Source organism: Hemitrygon akajei, chromosome 2, assembly GCF_048418815.1.
Source record: "Hemitrygon akajei chromosome 2, sHemAka1.3, whole genome shotgun sequence".
Taxonomy (NCBI): Eukaryota; Metazoa; Chordata; class Chondrichthyes; order Myliobatiformes; family Dasyatidae; genus Hemitrygon; species Hemitrygon akajei.
Genome location: NC_133125.1, coordinates 14,946,310 through 14,965,599, shown reverse-complemented (window position 1 = coordinate 14,965,599; position 19,290 = coordinate 14,946,310). Strand labels below are relative to the sequence as shown.

Sequence of the window (19,290 nt, the reverse complement as noted above, 5' to 3'; positions counted from 1 at the left end):
GAGGGCTAGATTTAACATGGACTTCAGCAACAAAACATGAGCCTGCTGAATTCCCCTGAACTCCTGCAGTTATGCATTTGAATGAAGATTTTCAGCTGCAAGGAAGATGGATAAGGATTTTTTAAAAGTATTTTTAGATTTCCTTCTCTATGCTTGTTCTATGGATTCTAACTATTTTAAATGTCTTATTATTGCTTTCTATCATTTTAGATTTTTTAAAAATATACAGTCATTGTTCATTGACTTTTAATAGTTTATGAATATTGTGATAGTGAAGAACATTCAGAAGCATTTAAAATACTTGATAACCTTAACAAATGGTAAAGCTGGGAGCATATTTTTCCATCAAATAAAGATTGTTTGATCCATTGCATGAACAGTCAAGGCACTGATTTGAATAAATGGACTGGACCATAGTCAGGGATTTTTCTTCAGATTTGAATGGTCATTACAGACTTCATCAAGGCCTACCTGGAGTAGGGTGTGCCTTCAAGAACATGCCAAGTTCATCCAAAGCAGAAGCCCTGGATGCACTAGAAGATTTGCAGCTTGCCAAGGGCTAGATCTGTGGGCATTCAAGAGCATCAATCTAGAATCCTGTAAGCCCAAACACAATCTAAGAAAGGCCATCTTGAGAGTGATAAGGCAGTTCTGCATGAAATTAGAGACGTGATCCAAGCACAGCAGCTGTGGCAGGATTTGGATGTCATTACTTCCCACATGGTGAAACATAACAGCATAAATGGCAGTGAAGTTCCACTCCCTGATGAGCTCAATGCTTTTTTTGCACTACACGTTCAAATCCCCACAGCATCCGGCAACCCTGTCATCTTTGTCTCTGAGGCTGATGTCAGAACATCCTTCAAGGGGGTAAACCCTCGCAAGGCATCAGATACTGATAGTATACCTGTCCATGTACTGAAAATCTATGGCAACCAATTGGCTGGAGCTTTCAAGGACATGTTCAGTCTCAGTAGGTTGTGGTCTGAGGATCCCGCCTGCTTCCGAAGAGCAGCAAACATACTAGTGTTAGGAAACAGTCCCTGGGTGCCCATTCAATCTATGCCCATTATCATCTCATACACCTCTATCAAGTCACTTCTCATTTTCCTTTGCTCTAACAAGACAAGCCTTAGTTCATTCAACCTATCCCCATAAGACATGCTCTCTAATCCAGGCAGCATCCTGGTATTCTCCTCTGCACCCTCTCTAAAACATTCCCATCCTTCCTATAATGAGGCAACCAGAACTGAACACAATACTCCAAGTGTGGTCTAACTAGAGTTTTATAGAACTGCAGCATTACCTCATGGCTCTTGAACTCAATCCCCTGATTAATGAAGACCAACACACCATATGCCTTCTTAACCACCCTATCAATTTGCATTGCAACTTTGAGGGATCTCTAGATGTGGATCCCTGGGATCCCTGTGTTCCTCCACACTGCTAAGAATCCTGCCTTTAACTCTGTATTCTGTCTTCAAATTTGACCTTCCAAAGTGAATCGCTTCACACATTTCCAAATTTAACTCCATCTGCCACTTCTCAGCCCAGCTTGGCATCCTGTCTCTGTCCTATTGTAATATATGACAACATTCTACACTATGCACAACACCACCAGTCTTTGTGTCATTTGCAAACTTACTAACACACCCTTCCATGTCCTCGTCAAAGTCATTTATAAAAATCACAAAGAGGAAGGGTCCCAGAACTGGTTGCTGCAGAACATCACTGGTCACTGACCTCCGGGCAGAATTAGCTATTAGGAGGGGTTGAAGAGACTTGGATTATTCTCTCTGGAGCAATGGGGGCTTAGAGGAGACCTATTAGAAGTTTATAGTCTTCTGAAAAGCATAGATATAGTAAATAGTCAGAGTCCTCTTTCAAATATTGGAGGATATAGCTTTAATGTGAAAGGCAGAAAGTAAAGGAAGATGTGCAGTGCACATTTTTACCTAGAGGGTGCTAGGTACCTGGACTGTACTACTCAGGTTGGTGGTGGATGCAGACACAGCAATGGCACTTAACCAGCATTCAGACAGAAGGGAATGGAGGAACATAAACTCGGTGGCCACTTTATTAGGTACACCTGTACGCCTGCTGGTTAATGCAATATCCAGTCAGCCAGTCATGGGGCAGCATTAAACATGCAGATACGGACAAAGTTCAGTTGGATTTTCTGTTCAAAGGTATTAGTGTTTCCGTACCAGGATGTGGTGCTGCCGGTTATTATACCTTCCACTAGTCATCTATAGAAGTTTGTCAAAGTTTTAGACATCATGCTGCAACTCCGCAAACTCTTAAGGAAACAGAGACACCACCGTGCTTTCTTCATAATTGCACTAATGTGCTGGGTCCAAGACAGCAATAATCAAAAAATTACTGCTAGACCTGTAGATAATCATTTTACCCTGTAATCGGGATCTAATCTGTAACTTAATTAAGTCTTCCTGTTGCCCCATTCTGAAATATAGTTGTACTGGTGAGCTCGGCAACTGAGAAAATAAAGTAAAAGCTGCACCATGTTCATAAACAGGTAGATCAGCTTTGACTGGTTCCTGGTGCACACCTATTTTTAATAAATTGCCTGTTCTTCAAACATCATCTCTGAATAATCATTCCATTTGCTCCTACAAAACATATTGCAGTCTAGACATTTTTTCTAAAAAATAACAACTGTATTTATAATGCCAAAGTAAAATGGAAATGATGAATAAATAATAGATAAAGCAAGCACTGCTGTGTTGTTCATTGTAGATCTGTCTCTCATCGACAGTAACACACGGAAAATACTAGACAAACTCAGCAGATCAGGCAGTATCTATGGAGGGAGATAAAGAGTCAACATTTCAGGCTGAGACCCTTCATCAGGATTGGAAAGGAAGGGAAAATCAGGAGGTATGTCGTCTGCTGAAGGCTAGATCTGTGGCATTCAAGTCTGGCAAACCAGGCCTGTACCAGAAAGTCAGGTATGATATGCGAAGGGCTATTTCAAGGGCAAAGAGACAATTTCGAACAAGGTTGAAGGTGATATCAGATGCGCAGCAACTCCCGCAGGGTCTGCAAGATATTACTTCCCGCAAGGCGAAACCCAATAGTATGAATGGCAGCGATGCTTCACTACCAGATGAACTCAATGTCTTCTATTCAAACTTTGAAAGGGAGAACACAACTAGAGCTGTCAAGCTCCCTGCTACACCTGACGACCCTGTGATCTCTGTCTCAGAAGCCGATGTTAGGCTGCCTTTGAAGAGAGTGAACCCTTGTAAAGCAGAAGATCCCGATGGAGTATCTGGTAAGGCTCTGAAAACCTGTGCCAACCAACTAGCAGGAGTATTCAAGGACATTTGCAACCTCTCACTGCTACGGGCAGAAGTTCCCACTTGCTTCAAAAGGCAACAATTACACCAGTGCCTAAGAAGAATAATGTGAGCTGCCTTAATGACTATCACCCGGTAGCACTCACATCGACAGTGATGAAATGCTTTGAGAGGTTGGTCATGACTAGACTGAACTCCTGCCTCAGCAAGGAACTGGACACATTGCAATTGCCTATCGCCACAATCAGTCAATGGTAGACACAATCTTAATGGCTCTCCACACAGTTTTAGACCACCTGGACAACACAAACACCTATGTCAGGATGCAGTTCATTGACTATAGCTCAGCATTTAATACCATCATTCCCACAATCCTGATTGAGAAGTTGCAGAACCTGGGCCTCTGTACCTCCCTCTGCAATTGGATCCTTGACTTCCTAACTGGAAGACCACAGTCTGTACGGATTGGCGATAACATATCCTCCTCACTGACGATCAACACTGGCGCACCTCAGGGGTGTGTGCTTAGCCCACTGCTCTACTCTCTGTATACACATGACTGTGTGGCTAGGCATAGCTCAAATACCATCTATAAACTTGCTGATGATACAACCATTGTTGGTAGAATCTCAGGTGGTGACAAGAGGGTGTACAGGAGGGAGATACGCCAACTAGTGCAGTGGTGCCACAACAACAACCTGGCACTAAACGTCAGTAAGACGAAAGAGCTGATTGTGGACTTCAGGAAGGATAAGATGAAGGAACACATACCAATCCTCATAGAGGGATTAGAAGTGGAGAGAGTGAGCAGCTTCAAGTTCCTCAATGTTAAAATCTCTGAGGATCTAGCCTGGTCCCAACATATCGATGTAGTTATAAAGAAGGCAAGACAGCGGCTATACTTTATAAGGAGCTTGAAGAGATTTGGCATGTCAACAAATACACTCAAAAGCTTCTATAGTTGCACCGTGGAGAGCATTCTGACAGGCTGCATCACTGTCTGGTATGGAGGGGCTACTGCACAGGACCAAAAGAAGCTGCAGAAGGTTGTAAATCTAGTCAGCTCCATCTTGGGCACTAGCCTACAAAGTACCCAGGACATCTTTAGGGAGCGGTGTCTCAGAAAGGCGGCATCCATTATTAAAGATGTCCAGCACCCAGGGCATGCCCTTTTCTCACTGTTACCATCAGGTAGGAGATACAGAAGCCTGAAGGCACACACTCAGTGATTCAGGAACAGCTTCTTCCCCTCTGCCATCCGATTCCTAAATGGATATTGAAGCTTCGGACACTACCTCACTTTTTTAGTACACAGTATTTCTGTTTTGCGCATTTAAAAAAATCTGTTCAATACACCTAATTGATCTACTTGTTTATTTATTATTATGTTTTATTTTATTCATTATTATTATATTTTTTCTCTCTCTGCTTAATTATGTATTGCATTGAACTGCTGCTGCTAAGTTAACAAATTTCACGTCACAAACCAGTGATAATAAACCTGATTCTGATTCAGAAGACCCCATCTCTGGTCTCCTGGTATGGTTTGTGAATTTGAAGTTTGGATAGTGTGTAAAAAAGAGCCACTAGGTTGTCCTAGTGCTGTCTTGTTTAAACCATTGCTTATTATATTATACATTTATGGGATGGCAGGGTGGAGGTACGTCTCCACCAAAGGAGGCGTAAGGTGCTCATTCCATCCGCTAGCCTACAGGTCACCTTGGGAAAGGTGTAGCACCTCCCCCTCTCCCACTGATCAGGGTCACATGAAGCCATGGGAGCAGGGGGTACATATGCGACTGCCAGTGCCAGGCAGACAATCTCTAAACAGGACTGATAATGGTTGGGGGGTCACTCATCTTGTAAAGACACTGCCCAAAAGAAGGCAATGGCAAACCACTTCTGTAAATTTTGCCATGAGCAATCATGGTCATGGATAAGTCCATGATTACCTACGTCATACAACATGGCACATAATTATGGTAAAGATGATTATTATATTAGCTACCAAGATAAGTTAAAAAAACTGAATTTTACTCTTTAGAGGAATGAAGATCTATTAATCAAATTGAAAGATCTCATGGAACCCAAAAATTAGAAGGATATCCTTAAAATACCTGTGGGGGAAAAATGTACTGCAAATTTAAGGAAGAGTCTTAAATTGGACAGGTTAACTCTGATTGTCTTTCTGCAGAGGCTGCCTGATGTGCTGAGTGTTCCCAAGAAGTTTTGGTTCTGTTTCAAGTTATGGAACAAAGTGATATCAGATTAGGAAGGAATTGCCTGTTTGGCTTTGTGGGATCAAATGTTAGATTAAAAAGGGTAGTTCTGTAGTAAAGTAAATCTCGTTCAGCTATTTGACTAAACAATGATTGGTATTTTGTATAAGTCAATTGGACATATGATTCGTTTGGATTAAACTTCATTGAGCCACAAATGGAAATCTATAAAATACATTTCCGAAGAAAACACTGACAATGGAAATAAAATCTGCTGGGAAACGGTTTTTTTTTAAAGAGAAAACGCTAAAAAGTACTTTAAATCAGAGCAATATTTTAGATCAGATCATAAGATCATGAGACCCTAAGACAGAATCAGAAGTAGGACATTTGGCCAATTGCGTCTGCTCCGCCATTCCATCATAGATAATTTATTATCTTGTTAACAAAATCACGTTCTATATTTTGTTAAAAGTGTGGTTACATATGGTTTATTAGCATTTAACTTTCTAAATGCCCCAAAGATACATTTTAAGTATGAGCCGGGTGGATATATCTTAAATTTATAATTAAAATAAAAGACCGGTTAAACTTCACGACGGCAGATATATATATTTTCCCTAAGGGTGTATCAATATGAAGGAACGGTGTAACAGAAATGGGTATCACACTGGTGTCTCGTTTAAGTTACAACAGTGAAATAAACTTTTGAAGGTTATCGTATGGTCTGTTTAGTGCCAATCGGCTGCAAGTTTCATTCTCGCGCAAATAAAGGCCACGAAGAGTTTAATTCGTGAAACTGCCTGTGATTGCCTCGGCTGAATTCACCAAAAATGCTCCCTATTACAGCGAACAGTCTGCTGGAGGAACTCAGCGGCTCGAGCAGCATCGGGAGGCGGGAGGAATTGTCGACGTTCTGGGGACAAAAGCCTTGCATCCGGCCGCTCGACCGCGAGTTTCTCCTCCAAACAGACCAGACTCCGGCGTCTGTTACCCCATGTCTCCGCGCTCACTGTTACATCTCTTAATCTGTGCAACCATCCGACTGAGCCGAATGCTTAAATCACCCCGGCTGCTCATCATTCTGACACCCCCTCCCCCCGGTTTTAGTGAAACTAAATGCAACGTTAACACTGGTCACTGTGTTCATTCCAATTATTTGGCGAGTAACGATATCCAGTTTATAGGAAGGCCCTAAGATCTTTCAATGTCGATCCCTTATCTGGCCATTCAAGGCTGGCGAAGAGCTGTAAGCGTTGTTTGATGTCAAACTGAACCAGCAAAAACAACTGTGGCATCGTTTTCCGGAAGCGACCTTTCTCTGGAGATGTTTTTTTTTAACGGTATTTTATTTGCAGGGTACTCACTCCTCAAAGGCATATCTTCCCGAAATTGGTAACCAAGCTGGTGTTGTATGGGTGATGTCGGTCCGCTAACTCTACCCTGTGAGAGCTGTCATGCTCTAATTTCAGCAGTGGACAGTTCCCGTTGGAGATGCGTCACAACACTTGGCAAAAATGAATTCCTCCGACCGCTTTTAGCAATTCCCCCTTGGGAGCATTTGATCGATATTGTTGTGGAAGGTACAGCGATTTGACGTCAGGACGATGCCCTGCGTAGCATTTGGTGCGTAGACACTGTTTTCTATTCATGCTCAGAGGTACCGCTTTCATTTCGCCTGACAGCATCCAGCCCATTGGAAACGCAGTTTACCGTCTTCGCACCTACTACAGGACCAGCCTGAAGTCCCCGCACTTCTAGCCACCACCCTACGGCGTCCTGTTTCTCCAAGCCCCTCTGTCGTGCGGTGTCAACACAGCGATGAAACGGGCATGTCTTTGGCGGAGATTTGCAGCTTTCCTGGTGTTGCTGGCGTGCACCATCCCGGACACTGCCAATGCAGACAGACAATATGTTAATGAATGGGCAGTGGAAGTGGTCGGAGGACCCGAGGTGGCGAGAGCTCTCGCTGAAGAATTAGAATATGATTTTGTGGGCCAGGTGCGTATTCTTTCGTTGTACTAACACTTATACTGAGAAATCTAATTCCTTAAATGCGCCGAATCGCTTGTGGGGTTGGTTTACTACATGATCACTCTCTCAGCCAGGAAACAATAGAATTCCTTTCAAAATGTATTAGCGGGGATAACGGACATTATGTGCGCCTTTAATGAATGTGGAGCGGAAGCAACAGTGACGGGCGAAACAACATAGAGTTCTCTGGGACATTTACTCTTAATCATCAATCGTTTTCCTTTTACTTTTTAATTTGTTACGACGTGAAGTCTCGTTCTCAACAAATGACTGTTTTAGATGTTGGTCGCAAGTGGATATATTAAGAGCCAAACACAGTTGCAATTTTGAGTAAAAAAAAAGTTGGAAGAACTCAGCCGGTCAAGCAGCATCTATGGAGGCAAACTGGAGTTAGATTCCAGCACCTGTAGAATCTGATGAAGTCCTGGTGAACGGGTTCGACCAGAAAAGCCGACTCTATTCATCTCCATAGATGCTACCTGACCTGCTGAGTTCCTCCAGCATTGTGTGTGTGTGTGTGTGTGTGTGTGTGTGTGTGTGTGTGAGAGAGAGAGAGAGAGAGAGAGAGAGAGAGAGAGAGAGAGAGAGAGAGAGAGAGAGAGAGAGAGAGAGAGAGAGAGAGAGAGAGAGAGAGAGAGAGAGAGAGAGAGAGACAGACAGACAGACAGACAGAGACACTTCGGATTTCCAGCACTTGCGGAATCTCTTGTGTTTATGATCGGTATCTCAATAATTAGGTTTTTCTGCTGCGTGACAATGCGGTCGGGTGCTCTACTTAGTTTGCATGCGCGCTAAGGTATTTTGGTCTATCCTTAATCATTAATATAATGAATATTTCCGATTTTAATCCATTTAAAATAGGATATATATTGACCCACTCGTGCGTTGTGTTCATAATAATGTAATCAGTTTCCAGCACACTTGGGTAACAGAACACAATCATTTAAATGGATGTTTGGGGTAGCGTGAATGAACTGATCAACTACAGCGATGTGGGTGGCAGAGAGGGCAAAGCGCTTCAAAACTGAAAGGGCATTATAATCTGCATCACACATTCATTTTTAAATTAATGCAAGGGAATTTTAGAAACTTGTGCCTCTTCTGCGCTGCTATTAACTTCAGTCACCCAAAACGATGGAATAGTGAAGAGGTCTGCGCACATTTTTCTTGAACAGAGAATAACAGAACACAAATTTCAGGTGTTGCGAGGAGACTTTAATGAAGGTGTGTGCTGGGTAATACGGTTGCAGAGTATATCCTGTTCCTAAATACGATTATTCTCAACGGGGATCCATCCGATTGTAGATATGAATGCAATTTAGAATTACTTTTTAAAAAACATTTAAATTACTAAGCACAAGTGATGGAGAAACCCTATTCGGTACGGTTAAAAAAAAGAGCGACTTAAGAAACACCGACAATGCACAGCTGATTAGTCAGCAGCTGAGAGAGTGCTGGGTACATACTATTGATAGAACGAAGATTGATGTATTAAACTAAATGAATAAGACTTCACTGTCTACTTGTCGTAAGTACAGCTCTTTAAATTGTCGGGCGATAGATATATCGCGCACCATATTTTTAAAAACTCCCAGTTGGTAGGGATCAAAAGAATTCCAATTCCTCAGTATATCAGAATTTTTATACCAATAAAAACTTGATCAATAAATATCAAGTCTTTAAAACGAAAGAAAGCAGTATTTAAATGACTCAACAACTTGAGTCCGTTGGCATTTTGAACTATCCACTCATACGATTTGATATTTAATCCTGATCCTATTGATCGGATAAATCTAGTCCAGTAATCTGTTTCATCGCTCTACAATATTGACAAATACAAGGCTACCTGTAACTGTTTCACTCTTGGTAGGATATGGTTGTAGCCATTCAAAGGAAAGATTTATTTGAAAGTGGCGTCTCCCTTCACTCAGTGGTGGCTCTTTACATACAAGTCTGGACACAATATTTAGGGTCCTGTTGTGGAGGTTAATTGTTGGGGGGTGCGATTGCACAGCAGAACAGGTTAGTGAAGGACCATTGTTTTGGTGATGTTGAGAATAAGGTCCATCTAGCCATTCACCATTTGGTTCATACCTTCTGGTCAATTTGTTAACAAAAAAACTTGAGACTCAGCCTTTAAACACATGCAAATATAAACATTATCTCTGAACTGCAGTTGGATTTAGGAGGTTGGGGGGGTGAAAATGTCCTTGAGTGCAGGTCATCATACTAGAACATGTTCCTGTTAGTCCTGTAAGTTAGCTTGGTCTACTGTGAAATTGGAGATGAGGTATAACATTGCGATGATGCAGGCTTGTTTGATGTCACTGTTCACTGAGGTTTGCGAAAATGATCCTGGGAATGAAAGGGATAATGTATGAGGAGTGTTTGAGGAGTACTGACTGGAATTTAGAAGAATGGGGGAGAAGAATCTCATTGAACCTACCAAATATTGAAAGACCTACATGAAGTGGACATGGAGAGGATGGTTCCAGTAGTGGGAGGAATCTAGGACCAGTCAATAGGACATCCCATTGGAACAGAGAAGAGGGGGAGTTTCTTTAGCCAGAGGCTGCTGAATCTGTGGAATTCATTGCCACAGACAGTTGTAGAGGCCAGGTCATTGGGTATACATAAATAAGAGGTTAATAGGCTCTTGATTAGTAAGTGTGTCAAAGATTGTAGGAAAAGGCAGGAGAATGGGGTAAAGAAGAACAATCAATCAGCCATGGCCAAATGGCAGAGCAGACTAAACGGGCCAAATGACCTGGTTTGCTCTTATGGTTTTATGGTCTTATGGTGTGAGTCAATATGTGGGTCAGTTGTTGAGAATCAAAGCTCACCTGCCAACATGAAGCAAATGTAAAAAGGGTGCTCCAACCAGTCTATTATTGACCAGCACAATTGACAAAGATGTGTATATGGCTATTCTGAACCTAAGTTCCTGTCTTGATGGTTTTGAAAGCTATTATCCTATTTTATATTGATTATTGATCGTAAGTCTCTTTTTGAATCTTTCAGTTCATTCTATTCAATGAAAGACCATAAGACATAGGAGCAGAATTAGTTCATTCAGTGTTTCAAGTTTGCTCTGCCAATCCATAATGGCTGATTTACTATTCCTCTCAAACCCATTCTCCTACCTTCTCTCCATATCTTTGTCATCCTGAATCTACCAAAAATCTATCAACCTCCGCCTGATCTACAGAGGGTGTGCCCTCTGATCTTAGACTCACTCAATATAGGAAACATCCTCCACCCATCCACTCTATCAAGGCCTTTCAATATTTAATAAGTTTCAAAGACATCCCCTTCATTCTTGTAAATTCCAGCAAGCACAGGCAAAGAGCCATCAAACGCTCCTCAAATGTTAAATCCTTAATTCCCGAGGATTATTCCAATGAGCCTCCTCTGGACCCTCTCCAATACCAGCACATCATTTCTTAGATAAGCAGTCCAAAACTGCTCACAATACTCCAAGTGCAGTCTGACCAAAGCCTTATAAAGCCTGAGCATTACATCCTTGTATATATTCCAGTGCTCTCAAAATGAATGCTAACATTGCATTTGCCTTCCTTACCCCTGAGTCAGCCTACAGTTTTAAGGGAATCCTGTACAAGAACTCTCAAGTCCATGTGCACCTCAGATTTTTGAATTTTCTCCTCATTTAGAAAACAGTCCATGCCTTTATTCATTCCACCAAAGTGCATGACCATGCACTTCCTGACACCATATTCCATCTGCCACTTCTTTGCCCGTTCTCCTGACCCATCTACATCCTTCTGAAGACACCCCGCTTCCTCAGTACTACTTGCCCCTTTGCCTATATTGTCCACAAACATGGCCACAAAGCAATAAATTCCTTCATCCAAATCATTGACATATAACATGAACAGAAGCAGTCCCAACACCAACCAGAAAAGGTCCACTTTATTCCCATTCTTTGCCTCCTGCCAGTCAGCCAATTTTCTATACATGCTAATATCTTCCTGTAATTCCATGGGCTCTTATTATGTTAAACAGACTCATGTGCAGCATCTTGTCAAAGGCTTTCTGAAAATCCAAATAAACAACATCTACTGACTCTCTTTTGCCTATCCTGCCTACTATTTCCTCAAAGAATTCCAACAGATTTTTTTCAGATAAGATTTCTACTTAAGGAAACCATGTTGATTTTGGGCTGTTGTGTCTTGTGCCTCCAAGTACCCTGAAACCTCATCCTTAATAATCGACTCCAACATCTTTCCAACCGCTGAAGTCAGGCTAACTGGTCTATAGTTTCCTTTCATCTGCTTCCCTCCCTTCTTTAAAAGTGGAGTAACATTTGCAATTTCCCAGTCCTCTGGAAACATTTCAAAATCTAGAAATCATTACTAAAGCTTGCACAATCTCTTCAGCTACCTCTTTTATTACCCTGGAGTGTAGTCCATCAGTTCAGATGACCTATCTACTTTCAGACTTTACAGCTTCCCAAGCACCTTCTCCTTCATAATAGCAGTGACACTCACGTCTTCCCCTGACAATCTGCTGGTATCTTCCAGAATGAAGACTGATGCACAATACTTATTAAGTTCATCCACCATTTCTTTGTCCCCCATTACTACCTCTCCAGCATCATTTTCTAGTGATCCTATAATCCATTCTCATCTCTCTTATGCTCTTTATTTATCTGAATTTGTTCTCTTTTATATTGTTGGCTAGCTTACTTTCTTATTTCATCTTTTCTCTCTTTATGGCTTTTTAATTTGTCTTCTGTTGGTTTTTAAAAGCTTCCCAATCCTCTACCTTCCACTAATTATTGCTATATTTTATGCTCTCTCTTTTGTTTTCATGCTGTCTTTGACTTCTTCATCTTTGGGATGTATCTTTTCTGAATTATTCCCAGAAGCTCCAGCCATTTCATTCTGCCATCATCCCTGCTAGTGTCCCTTCCAATCAATTTGGCCAGCTCCTCTCTCAAGCCTCTATAATTTCCTTTACTCTGCAATTCCTTTTAATACTGATGCATCTGGTTTTCGGTTCTCCTTCTTAAACTGTAGGGTAAATTCTGTCTTATTATGATCATTGCCTCCTAAGGACCCCTTTCCCTTAAACTCCCAAATTGAATTATTACATTACACCCAATCTGGAATTGCAGTTCCCCTAATGGCCTTGACCACAAGCTGCTCTAAAAAGCCATCTCATAGGTATTCTACAAATTCCCTCTCTTAGGAAACTCCAACTCGAAAATTTCCACAATCTACCTCCATATTGAAATCCCCATAACTATCAAAACATTGCCCTTTTTAAATGCCTTTTCTATTTCCCATTGTAATCCATAGCTCTCATCCTGATTACCGTTCGGAGGTGTTATATAACTCCCATCAGGTTCTTTTTACCCTTGCAGTTTCTTAATTGTACCCACAAGAATTCTATATCTATTGATCATATGTCACCTCTTTCTTTCATCTACCTTCTTTCGTGTATGACATACATTCAAATATAGCAGCTTTAGTCTGGTATTCATCACACCTATCAATTTTGACCCATCTGTTACACTTAAACTCATTCCACTAAATGCAATTTTGCCCTATCATTTCCTGTCCTTCCTGACAGTCTCATTACACACTGCATCTAGTTGTATATCATCTGCCCCATCTTCAGCACTATCACTCTAGTTCCCATGCCCCGGCCAAATTAATTATAATTTCCCCAACACCTCAAGAAAATCAGACCACAAAGATGTTAATGCCCCTTGAATTCAGGTGTCACCCATCCTTTTTGTACAGGTAAGAGCTCCCATTGAAAAGATCCCAATGATGCAGAAATCTGAAACCCAGCACCCTGCCGACATTAGCTGATATCCTTTGCAGGGAACTCTGAATCTAATACAAGGAATCTGGCAGAGGGCAGAAGGAACCTTTTTCAGCAGAGGACCTGAAGAAAGAGCCTTCCCCCTCAACAGTCTTTCTTTTTTGCTTTTCTGTACAGAACTTCCCCCACATTGCATAGAGGTTGTGGGAAGGAACCCCAATTACCTGCTCCTCCAGAACTGCAGTTTTAAGCAATGCTAAGAACATTTCTTTACGAGGTATGCAGGATCCCCCCACTCCCCGACACTTACATAACTTGTGTAACTGTCTACGCACACCTCTTCTACATACTCGAAATCTTGTAACAATGGAATCGCTGTACTTATAGAATGACCAACAGCCGGTGCTATTAAACAGCATTATTCCTTTTATTTGGAAAGCTGCCGCCATAACCATGTGTCCTAACATTCTAGAAGTTAATTCAATATCCTCTGATGGGCTACCACTATGGCGGTTTATTTCTGTGGTAATAGCCCACTGGCGAGGAACTATAGAAGCCTCCTCTACTGAGTTCCACTTCACTTGGCTTTTAAATTTCATTCAGTAAGAGTTTAACTGCAGCTTTTTCTTGAATAGTCATTCATTACACTCAGGAGAAGCAGACGGTGTTCTACGGGCATTATTGATCATGTGTTGGGATGATTGGCTCCCTGTGGAACCCCTCTCTCTCTTAGGATCACTCCAGTACCTTGTCATCTCATATACTCAATAACTATGTGGCCAAGGACTCCCCAGCCTTTTGTCCGTCCCTATTCCCCTAAACTTGCTAATTCCTTAATGGAGAATCCCCTGAGCTCTGTTGTGTCGGAGGTGTCCATTACACCATCTTCTTAAAATTCCTGAGCCTCTTCCCCCTCCCCCTCCTGAGAGGAATAAGCTGAAGGCCCATGCCCCCACGTCAGGTTAGAGAAAGTTTAATCATTGGCCTTGCCTAGACTGTTTCGGACACACAAGGGGGAGGGCAATCATCTCAAGGGTTAGACCAAGGGGTCCACTCTACTCTCTCTCCTTCATATTCGTCATCCAGCCAGATATCCCCATCTCCCAGCCCCACAGTAGGATCATTGCTCCGTCTCAACGTGGCTTGAACCTTAACAGGATAAGGTTCCCAACAGGCCCTTCGAGCCACCTCTAAATTCTGTACTTTCATTAGCCGACAAGTTATCTGTATATTTGTATCTTCTAACCTCCTAGCCTTACTCTGAGCCATCAATAGTGATTCACTCAGAATAATATAGCGCTGACTAAGATCTTCCACTTCATTCTTAAAACTTGCTGTCATTCTGTACTGATGCCTTATAATTGCTGCCAGAGCTGGAAAACATATTGCCGGCAATCTTTCTTCCTGGGAGCTAATTATGGAAACCTAGTGAGTTAAGCATGGAAACAACGTGAAGTTCCATTTCAACCCAGGTGAAATCTAACTGGTCTGACCAATCTACCGGCATTCCTTATCCCATCAGTAAGTTAGCGAGAACTTCCAAAGCCTGCGCTATTATTTGTCCAGCCTGGGACCCTGCATCGCTCAAACGGAGCGTCCTCTCTTATAAATGACCTCTTAAAGAAATGCATTTCTGCTCAAAAAGCAGAACATTTCTCCTCAAAAATTTCTGCTCACTGTAGCTTTTCCCGGTAGGTTATCCCCTCAACCTACCGGGAAAACATATACTTATTATTGAGGGGAACAACCAGTGTGGTACTCTGCACTGGCTGTCTATACCCTTTCTTCTTCCTGACAGTCACCCATGCGTCTGATTCCTAGTACTTAGGGGTGACTACCTCACTGAAGCTCCTACCTGTCAACTCTTCTTTTTCCCAAAGGGCACCAAGTTGCAGCTCCAGTCCTTAACACGATCTCTAAGGTGCTGCAGCTCGATGCACTTCAGGCAGATGCAGTTATCAGGGAGACTGGAGGTCTCCCAAAGTTCCCACATCTTACATAAGGACCATACCACTAACTCTGTACCCACTCTCTGTGCACTAGCTATGTACTAACAGAAAATTAAACTTACTAGAAACTTACATAGAACCTCCATCTGTGCTTGCCCAAGCCTGTTCTTGCATAAGCCCCTTGACCCAAAGCCTGACCACTCTAAAACTGTCACTCCGATTACACCTTGCTCCTTTGTATTGGCCCCTGCTGAGTGCCTGAGAGATCGATATGATTGCAGCCCATCAAACGTCCCTGAAGCACCCGCGCCATTTTTAAACCTAGTACTGCGTCACCAGCAAACGTCCTGTTGCGCTGATTGCAGCCCACCATTGTCTATCCACCAACTCCTCACTTTTCCATGTGTGATTAACGTTAACGGCACAGCTAGTGGATGAACAGCTCAGTGCTTCAAGTTCAGTCCTGCCCTCCAGTGCAGCCTTTATGGTATTTGTATATTCTCCTTAGAGTCATAGAGCACTGTAGCACCGGAACAGGCTCTCTGGCCCTTTGGCCCATCCAGTCCATGCTGAACTATTAATCCACCTAGTCCCATTGATCTGCACCTGGAGATTGCCCTCCGCACCACACCCACCCAACTACTTAGCTAACCTTCTCTTAAGTGTTGAAATTGAATCCACGTCCATGATTTCCACTGGCAGCTTGTTCCACACTCTCACCACCCTCTAAGTGGAGTTCCCCCTCATGTTCCCCTCAAATATTTCACCTTTCATCTTAGCCTACGACCTCCAGTCTCCCTCTATGTGCTCCAGTCTTCTCCCACATCTCAAAGATGCGTGGGTTGGTAGGTTAATGCAGGTGAGTGGCACAATACAGGGGGAAGTTGATGGGAACATGGGACTGAAAAGGGATTAGTGTAGGATTAGTTTAATTGAGGATTTTACATTCAGTGCAGACTCATTGGGGTGAAGGATCTGTTTCTATTTTGTTCGGCTGAATTTCTATCCATGTCTAATATTATGTAGAATTATCTAATGCTTAGGTACACAACTTTAATGGGTCTTTGTCTAGTAACGGAGATAATTGGAATGGGGCATTCTCATACTGGTGGAGGAGTGAGGAGTAAGGTTGCAGTTAGAAGCTGTGGTGGATTATACAGAACTCCAGAAAGGCTCATTTGAGTTGAAAGGGTACCATCCAGTGTATAGTGGTGATATTAAGTTATAGTTAAATTATCAGATTAATAATCCAAAAATTGTGGACTACCAATGATCTGAGAGCGAATCTCAGCAAATGACCAATGACATTTAAGTTCAGTTAGTTATCTGAAATTTAAGGGAAAAAAACAGAACCAGTCATTGGTTAAATTGACCACAAAAGCACTGGATTGGTGTAAAAAGTTGTGTAGTTTATTAATGTCCCTCAGGGAACGAAATGTCCTGTCCTAACTGGTCTGGTCAAAATGTGCTTTCAGACACATTGTATTTGCCTTCTGAAGTGGGCTGGAGAAGCATTCAGTTTTAGGTGTCTCACCATCATCCCCTTTAGGGATGGTTAATAAATACTTACCGTACCTTATCTCTGATTCCCAGCACATGAAAAATAAAACAAGTGTGAGCTTAAATGGACCTGTAGTCCGAAAACAAATGCACATGAAATTGGTGTGAGAAGCAAATTAGTCAAATCCTGAAGGAAAAAAGATGAAGGGAAGCTACTGAATGATTTGAGAACATTCACAAGTATGTAGAAATGACAAGTGCAAACTATAAATAATTATGGGCTAGGAAACTACCGGAAGAAATGTTCACAGTATTTTAACAATGTGAGTGTCATTAATGAAGAAGTTAGATCTTTAAAGATGTGCCTCAGAATAGCTAAGTATAGTTTACATGCTGTTTCTGGGGTGTGGAAGACTCTGTTCAAGTTAGATTAATTGTTGTATTATTGGGCAGTTTGCTCCGCTGCCTCATGCCATATTAATTCCAGGAAAAGTGCATTAAAATACAGTTATAACTTTTATGTAGTATATTTTAAGTTGTTTGACTCTATGTGGAGTCAAAAAAGCTAAAAATTAACACATTCCCATTAACAAGTAAAATGCTGTATATGTAAATTAATGACAGAAATTTTGGTACCTGCGCTGATCCGGGGCATAGGAGAAAAGTGGATTTCAGAAAGAAAGTGGAGTTTCTACTGTATTTCAAACAAATCCAAAAGAGGGAACAAAATGAACTTGGGTAATTGTAGATCTAGAAGTTTATTCCAATAATTTGTAGCATCATGGAGTGGATGAGTAGGTAGACAATGTCCAGTGTGTTTTCAAGAGAGGGATATTGGTTTCATGTCTTGTTGATATTTGGAGAATGTGATGACATTATGAAACTTGCCAATGTAGAGCACGTGATGTCCAGTTAACTCATATCAAATTCACCTTTGAAGTTACAGCAATGGGAATTCAAGGTAAAACTTGTCATTGTACAAAACAATTTGCTGAATCTTGGGTATTGAAGTGCATAGAAAGTGGCAAGGATGGGTGTCGGACAGCTTACCGTTTCCAAGATCTCGAAGTGATCTGAATTTAAAAATAAAATTCTGGCTGATTTAATTTGCAGATTATTTAAATTGCAGGTGAAGAAGAGGAGGGAATATGAGTCTAGTAATACAGTGAAACAACTCCAGTGGAATCTAGAGAAAACTAATAAAATATGGAATTATTGAAGGAGTAGGTGTAAAGTGTTGCAAAATAGAAAAGTAAAAGGAAAACAATAAGGATGTTTGAAGCTGATTGAACCCAGCATGTATAGACTGAACTTGGGATTGTAGAAATCACAAATGGACCTTCAATCCCTAGAGCTTCACTATTATAACAGAGCTAATGTAACCTCATTGCTCCACAATTCTCCAAAGATGTATTTACCTAGATTGTGAGTCACAGGGATGCTTTGTATAGACAGAATATTTTACCCAGTGTGTATCAATAGTAATTGTTTAGACCACATATAAAATGCCAGTCAGGGTGATTATCTTGTTCTGAATGATGCTGAGCTTGTTGATTATTTTTACAGCCAGTCAAGGAATCAAATGATCTCATATAGCAGGGGTCCCCAACCTGGGGTCCACGGACCCCTTACTTAATGGTATTGGTCCCAGGCATAAAAAAGGTTGGGACCCCCTGTCATATAACATATTCAATGAAATGTCTAATGAGACAGACATATCAGAAACTTTAACTGTCAGAAGCAAATGCTGTAAAGAAACCAGTTATTAACATTCAATATCATGAACTTTAAATGAGGAAGCTCTGATCGGATTTTATAGTCTGAACAGGTTATATTTTAATAGTTAAATATTAACTGTCCATTTGTAGCAGAACACACTTCATAGCAATGTCAGTTTCCTTTGTGCTGGAACCAATCATTCTACAACCATGAGCAATCAAACCACAACTGAAATCCCATTGCAGAAGGAGGTAAGAGGTCCAGGTTGATTGTAACCGATGATTATATCATCACAAATTATGCCGAAATAAAAACTGTGACAGCAATGCAGCTTCTATGATGATATTCTGAAACCTCGTACTGGCTCATTTTGTTGGTGTGCTTCAGACTGCTGCATTGCACATATGTCAAGGTGCTGTTCATTGGCTATAACTCAGTGTTTAACACCATCGTTCCCACAATATTGATCGATAAGCTATAGAACCTGGACCTCTTACCACCTTCTGCAATTGGATCCTTGACTTCCTAATCGGAAGACCATTATCTGAGTGGATTGGTGATAATATCTCCTCCTCGCTGACATCAACACCGGCGCATCTCAGAGGTGTGTGCTTAGCCCACTGCTCTACTCTCTCTATACTCATGACTGTGTGGCTTAGTATACCTCAAATACCATCTATAAATTTGTTGATGATACAACCATTGTCGGTAGAATCTCATATGGAGATGAGAGGGCGTACAAGAGTGAGATATACC

The 19,290-nt window shown here is 41.6% G+C and overlaps 1 protein-coding gene across 1 annotated transcript in view; it reads left to right on the top strand.

The window, feature by feature from the left end:
- Positions 1-6,651: 6,651 nt before the first annotated feature.
- pcsk1 (proprotein convertase subtilisin/kexin type 1) overlaps positions 6,652-19,290 on the top strand; it is a 66,040-nt gene continuing 53,401 nt past the window's right edge. Inside the window, exon 1 of the mRNA XM_073067608.1 lies at positions 6,652-7,540. Coding sequence (XP_072923709.1) covers positions 7,361-7,540 — 180 coding nt within the window. The 5' untranslated portion in view covers positions 6,652-7,360. The remainder of the gene's footprint in view (positions 7,541-19,290) is intronic.